Below are 6,702 nucleotides of genomic sequence, written 5' to 3'. Positions count from 1 at the left end.
TTGCAATGCATTCTGGGACCTGCAGTCCTGATTTCTCTCTCTCTGGCTCTGGAGTTGCAATGCATTCTGGGACCTGCAGTCCTGATTTCTCTCTCTCACTCTCTCAGGCTCTGGAGTTGCAATGCATTCTGGGACCTGCAGTCCTGATTTCTCTCACTCTCTCAGGCTCTGGAGTTGCAATGCATTCTGGGACCTGCAGTCCTGATTTCTCTCTCAGGCTCTGGAGTTGCAATGCATTCTGGGACCTGCAGTCCTGATTTCTCTCTCAGGCTCTGGAGTTGCAATGCATTCTGGGACCTGCAGTCCTGATTTCTCTCACTCTCTCAGGCTCTGGAGTTGCAATGCATTCTGGGACCTGCAGTCCTGATTTCTCTCTCTCACTCTCTCACTCTCTCAGGCTCTGGAGTTGCAATGCATTCTGGGACCTGCAGTCCTGATTTCTCTCTCTCAGGCTCTGGAGTTGCAATGCATTCTGGGACCTGCAGTCCTGATTTCTCTCTCTCACTCTCTCACTCTCTCAGGCTCTGGAGTTGCAATGCATTCTGGGACCTGCAGTCCTGATTTCTCTCTCTCACTCTCTCAGGCTCTGGAGTTGCAATGCATTCTGGGACCTGCAGTCCTGATTTCTCTCTCTCACGCTCTCAGGCTCTGGAGTTGCAATGCATTCTGGGCCTTGTAGTCCGGAGATAAATGTCAAAATTGTTATCGCTTCCGTGCGGCGTCTCCCGCATCTCCCGTCAACATGGCTGCACGGCCCATGACAACGGGACGCGATGTGATGTCACGCGGCAGCAAGTTGTCAAGCCAAGCAGGCCTTATTGCGCCGCGGCGTCACGTGGCGCCACGTTGTCACGGCCACTGGACCCGCGCAGCCACGTTGACAGGAGTCGTTGCAGGGAGTGATGCAGGAGGGTGCCGAGAGACGCCGCCCGCTGCCACCCGGAGATTAACAAGGTAAACCCGTAGCCAGGTGGCCAAAACCCGCGGTCTCCGGGTCAAACCCGGAGTGGTGGCAACCCTGCTGGTAGTCCTGAGTTCTATCTCTCTTTGCAATGCATTATGGGCCTTGTAGTCCTGATCTATCTATCTCTTGATTTGCAATGCATTCTGGGCATTGTAGTCCTGATTTCTCTAGCTCTGAATTTGCAATGCATTCTGGGCATTGTAGTCCTGATTTCTCTAGCTCTGAATTTGCAATGCATTCTGGGCCTTGTAGTCCTGATTTCTCTAGCTCTGGATTTGCAATGCATTCTGGGCCTTGTAGTCCTGATTTCTCTGGCTCTGGATTTGCAATGCATTATGGGCCTTGTAGTCCTGATTGCTCTGGCTCTGGATTTGCAATGCATTCTGGGCATTGTAGTCCTGATTTCTCTGGCTCTGGATTTGCAATGCATTCTGGGCCTTGTAGTCCTGATTTCTCTGGCTCTGGATTTGCAATGCATTCTGGGCCTTGTAGTCCTGATTTCTCTGGCTCTGGATTTGCAATGCATTCTGGGCCTTGTAGTCCTGATTTCTCTAGCTCTGGATTTGCAATGCATTCTGGGCCTTGTAGTCCTGATTTCTCTAGCTCTGGATTTGCAGTGCATTCTGGGCCTTGTAGTCCTGATTTCTCTAGCTCTGGATTTGCAATGCATTCTGGGCCTTGTAGTCCTGATTTCTCTAGCTCTGGATTTGCAATGCATTCTGGGCCTTGTAGTCCTGATTTCTCTAGCTCTGGATTTGCAATGCATTCTGGGCCTTGTAGTCGTGATTTCTCTGGCTCTGGATTTGCAATGCATTCTGGGCCTTGTAGTCCTGATTTCTCTATCTTATTTTCCAGGTCTCCAAAGCAAGTTAAAAAACACTAAACAGAACAAGAAACCTGCAGCTCATTTCGAAGGTAAATTCTGCAGAGCGTCGCTCCCCCATTAACCCCTTCCTTGCCAGAGACCCGCAGAGCATCGCTCCCTTGGTAACCCCTTCTCCGCCAGAGACCCGCAGAGCGTCGCTCCCTCGTTATACCTCTTCCCTGCCAGAGACCCGCAGAGCGTCGCTCCCTTGGTAACCCCTTCTCCGCCAGAGACCCGCAGAGCGTCGCTCCCTCGGTAACCTCTTCCCCGCCAGAGACCTGCAGAGCGTCGCTCCCTCGGTAACCTCTTCCCCGCCAGAGACCTGCAGAGCGTCGCTCCCTCGGTAACCCCTTCCCTGCCAGAGACCTGCAGAGCGTCGCTCCCTCGGTAACCCCTTCCCTGCCAGAGTCCTGCAGAGCGTTGCTCCCTCGGTAACCCCTTCTCCGCAAGTGACCCGCAGAGCGTCGCTCCCTCGGTAACCCCTTCCCTGCCAGAGACCCGCAGAGCGTCACTCCCTCGGTAACCCCTTCTCCGCAAGTGACCCGCAGAGCATCACTCCCTCGGTAACCCCTTCCCTGCCAGAGACCCGCTGAGCGTCACTCCCTCGGTAACCCCTTCCCTCCCAGAGACCCGCCGAGCGTTGCTCTCTCTGTAACCCCTTCCCTACCGGAGACCCGCAGAGCGTCGCTCCCTCGTTATACCCCTTCCCTGCCGGAGATCCGCAGAGCGTCGCTCCCTCGTTATACCCCTTCCCTGCCGGAGATCCGCAGAGCGTTGCTCCCTCGTTATACCCCTTCCCTGCCGGAGATCCGCAGAGCGTCGCTCCCTCGTTATACCCCTTCCCTGCCGGAGATCCGCAGAGTGTTGCTCCCTCTGTAACCCCTTCCCTGCCGGAGACCCGCAGAGCGTCGCTCCCTCGTTATACCCCTTCCCTGCCGGAGACCCGCAGAGCGTTGCTCCCTCGGTAACCCCTTCCCTACCGGAGATCCGCAGAGCGTTGCTCCCTCTGTAACCCCCCTCTCTCGCTCAGGTGACCCCTACACCCACGGCTCCCTTCTCTGGAGGAGCGACACCGCCAACACCTTCGCCCGCGGCGGCCTGACCCTCCGCAACAACACCCTGCACGTGGCCAGCGCCGGCCTCTACTTCGTGTACACGCAGGCGAGCTTCCTGGGGCGCGGCTGCCCGCGGACGGGGGGACCCGTGTCTCTCTCCCACGGCGTGGCCCTCCTGTCCGACCAGTACCCGCAGGAGATGCCCCTGCTCAGCACGGGGAAGACGGCCTGCCGGGAGCTGGCGGGACAGACGTCCCGACCCCCCGCCGCCAAGCCGGGTCCCGACCCGGCCGATCGCACCTGGGCCAGAGCCATCTTCCAGGGGGGGACCTTCGCCCTGGAGGAGGGGGACGTGCTGCACACCGTGACGGAGGGGGGGGAGTACCTGAGGCTGGGGCCCGGGGAGGCTTTCTTTGGGGCCTACGCCCTGTGAGGGGGGCGGGGGGAAGAAATCTGGGGGCACCAACTTCTTCCCCAGCAGGGTCGTATTCGTGTAGGATAAAGAGCAAGGTGTCCATCCTGTGTGTGGGGACCTTTATCCCCTCTCTCTCGCCCCCATCTCGCTCTCGCCCCCATCTATCTGTATCCCATGTCTCTCTCTCACCCACCCCTCTCTCTCTCTCTCTCCCCCATCAACTCTCTCCCCCATCTCCCTCTATCCCATGTCTCTCCCCCATTTCTCTCTATCCCATGTCTCTCCCCCATTTCTCTCTATCCCATGTCTATCTCTCCCCCATTTCTCTCTATCCCATGTCTATCTCTCCCCCATTTCTCTCTATCCCATGTCTCTCTCTCCCCCATCTCTCTCTATCCCATGTCTCTCTCTATCCCATGTCTCTCTCTCCCCCATCTCTCTATCCCATGTCTCTCTCCCCCATCTCTCTATCCCATGTCTCTCTCCCCCATCTCTCTATCCCATGTCTCTCTCTCCCCCATCTCTCTCTATCCCATGTCTCTCTCTCCCCCATCTCTCTCTATCCCATGTCTCTCTCTATCCCATGTCTCTCTCTCCCCCATCTCTCTATCCCATGTCTCTCTCCCCCATCTCTCTATCCCATGTCTCTCTCCCCCATCTCTCTATCCCATGTCTCTCTCTCCCCCATTTCTCTCTATCCCATGTCTCTCTCTCCCCCATCTCTCTATCCCATGTCTCTCTCCCCCATCTCTCTATCCCATGTCTCTCTCTCCCCCATTTCTCTCTATCCCATGTCTCTCTCCCCCAGCTCTCTCTCTCTCCCATCTCTCTCCCACTCCCCCACCTCTCCCCCTCTCAACGGTTCGGCCCTGTGCGTGGGGGACCTTTATCACCCTGATACAAGCCAATCAGAGAGCCGGAAACCGGGTCCTTGCTCTACATGAAAGGACTTTATTCTGGAGGAAGAACGCCCCCCCCCCCCCCCCCCTGAATATTATTATACAGATAGATTACATATTTATATATTTAATTTGTTACTATATTTATCTATTTAAAATGAATCTCCAATTAGCCTGAGGACAATTCCACTGAAACATCTCTTCTTCTACGTCAATTATCATACAGTAATGCTATATTTATTGAAATACTTATATTTATTTTAAACCCCAAATGTAATATATATATATATATATATATACACACACATACACTCACACTATACATATATTTTATGAATGTATCTATATAATGTCATTATAATACATATAATGTCTCGCTGATTTAATATGGAAGACTATATTTATTTCATGCTGTGTATTTATGGTGTTTACTCATAAGATGTTCACAATTCTTTATATTATGTGTATTTCTGTTCATTTGAGTCATATCTGATCTGGTTATGTATAAATGCCTTTATATTGATATGTTTCAATAAATTATGTATTTTTGGAAAAAGTATTGTGGTTCCAGTGTTTTATAAGATGGGGGTGTTCTTAAAACAGGGGTCCCCCCCATAGGAAGGGGCACGTCAGGGCTATGAGGAGATGTTCTTATAAGGGGGGGTGTTCTTATAACGGGGGTCCCCACCATAGGAAGGGGTACGTCAGGCTGTGAGGAGATGTTCTTATAAGGGGTGTGTTCTTATAACAGGGGATCCCCCCATAGGAAGGGGCACGTCAGGCTGTGAGGAGATGTTCTTATAAGGGGGGTGTTCTTATAACAGGGGTTCCCCCCATAGGAAGGGGCACGTCAGGGCTGTGTGGAGATGTTCTTATAAGGGGGGTGTTCTTATAACAGGGGATCCCCCCATAGGAACGGGCACGTCAGGGCTGTGAGGAGATGTTGTTATAAGGGGGGTGTTCTTATAACGGGTTCCCCCCATAGAAAGGGGCGTGTCATATAAGGGGGTGTTCTTATAACAGGGGATCCCCCATTGGAAGCGGCACGTCAGTCTGTGAGGAGATGTTCTTATAACAGGGGTTCCTCCCATAGGAAGGGGCACGTCAGGCTGTGAGGATATGTTCTTATAAGGGAGATGTTCTGATAAGGGAGATGTTCTTATAACGGGGGTGTTCTTATAACAGGGGTTCCCCCATAGGAAGGGGCACGTCAGGGCTGTGAGGATATGTTCTTATAAGGGAGATGTTCTTATAACGGGGGTGTTCTTATAACGGGATCCCCCCATAGGAAGGGGTGCATCATATAAGGGGGGTGTTCTTATAACAGGGGATCCCCCCATAGGAAGGGGCACGTCAGGGCTGTGAGGAGATTTTCTTATAAGGGGGGTGTTCTTATAACGGGGGTGTTCTTATAACAGGGGTTCCTCCCATAGGAAGGGGCACGTCAGGGCTGTGAGAAGATGTTCTTATAAGGGGGGTTCCTCCCATAGGAAGGGGCACATCAGGCTGTTAGGAGATTTTCTTATAAGGGGGGTGATCTTATAACAAGGGATCCTCCCATAGGAAGGGGCGCGTCATATAAGGGGGGTGTTCTTATAACAGAGGATCCCCCCATAGGAAGGGGCGCGTCATATAAGGGGGCTGTTCTTATAACAGGGGATCCCCCCATAGGAAGGGGCACATCAGGGCTGTGAGGAGATGTTCTTATAAGGGGGGTGATCTTATAACAGGGGATCCCCCCATAGGAAAGGGCATGTCAGGGCTGTGAGGAGATGTTCTTATAAGGGGGGTGTTCTTATAACAGGGGTTCCCCCATAGGAAGGGGCACGTCAGGGCTGTGAGAAGATGTTCTTATAAGGGAGATGTTCTTATAACGGGGGTGTTCTTATGTAACGGGTTTCCCCCCCCCCCCCAATCTCACATTGGCCCGGGTATCTAACAACCAACCCCCATTACGTGTTCGTGTTTGGTGGTGCACCTGTAGGCAACAAGACTCCTGAGTCTCCCGCTTGATGGTGTTAGGGGATGTCATCAGGACAGGTAGCTGAGGTAGTGGGTGCGAGTTCAACTTACATCATGTGCAGCGCCTCCACCTCATCAGGATCTGTGCTTCCGCAGGGAGATGGTCCTGGTGAGGAACTCCTTCTTGGTGGTGCCATCCACTGCCGAGTAATCTCACACTCACACAGTGGGGGTATCGTTAACAAGGTCATCTTTATTGTAGACGGTGATGTAGCAGACTGCCCCATGCAGCTGCCGGCTCTAGCCGCACATCCCTCCGTGCTGTCCCTTCGCCAGGTACGCCCTCCCAAATTGAAGTGGGATTCCCTCTTCTCCTAGGGAGATCACCACTGTGCCAGGTCCCTGGACACAGAGTGGCTTAGACAGGCCGATTGGTCAACCTGGACCGCTAGTTACTTCACTAGGGTCACAAAGTGTTCCTACAATCCCTTATGCAGGAAATAAAACTTCCCAACAACTTCCCACAGCTGCTAGAACAAACT

General features: G+C 53.1%; 1 protein-coding gene across 1 annotated transcript; it reads left to right on the top strand.

Annotated features, from left to right (window-relative positions):
• Positions 1 to 1,299: 1,299 nt before the first annotated feature.
• Positions 1,300 to 3,317, top strand: LTA (lymphotoxin alpha). Its single transcript, XM_075584196.1, has 2 exons — positions 1,300 to 1,879; positions 2,860 to 3,317. Exons 1-2 carry the CDS (start codon positions 1,300 to 1,302, stop codon positions 3,315 to 3,317), a joined length of 1,038 nt encoding a protein of 345 aa, XP_075440311.1.
• Positions 3,318 to 6,702: the final 3,385 nt, after the last annotated feature.

This window comes from Ascaphus truei, unplaced genomic scaffold (genome assembly GCF_040206685.1).
Source record: "Ascaphus truei isolate aAscTru1 unplaced genomic scaffold, aAscTru1.hap1 HAP1_SCAFFOLD_475, whole genome shotgun sequence".
Lineage (NCBI taxonomy): Eukaryota > Metazoa > Chordata > Amphibia > Anura > Ascaphidae > Ascaphus > Ascaphus truei.
This window is presented reverse-complemented; position numbering and strand designations above follow the sequence as displayed.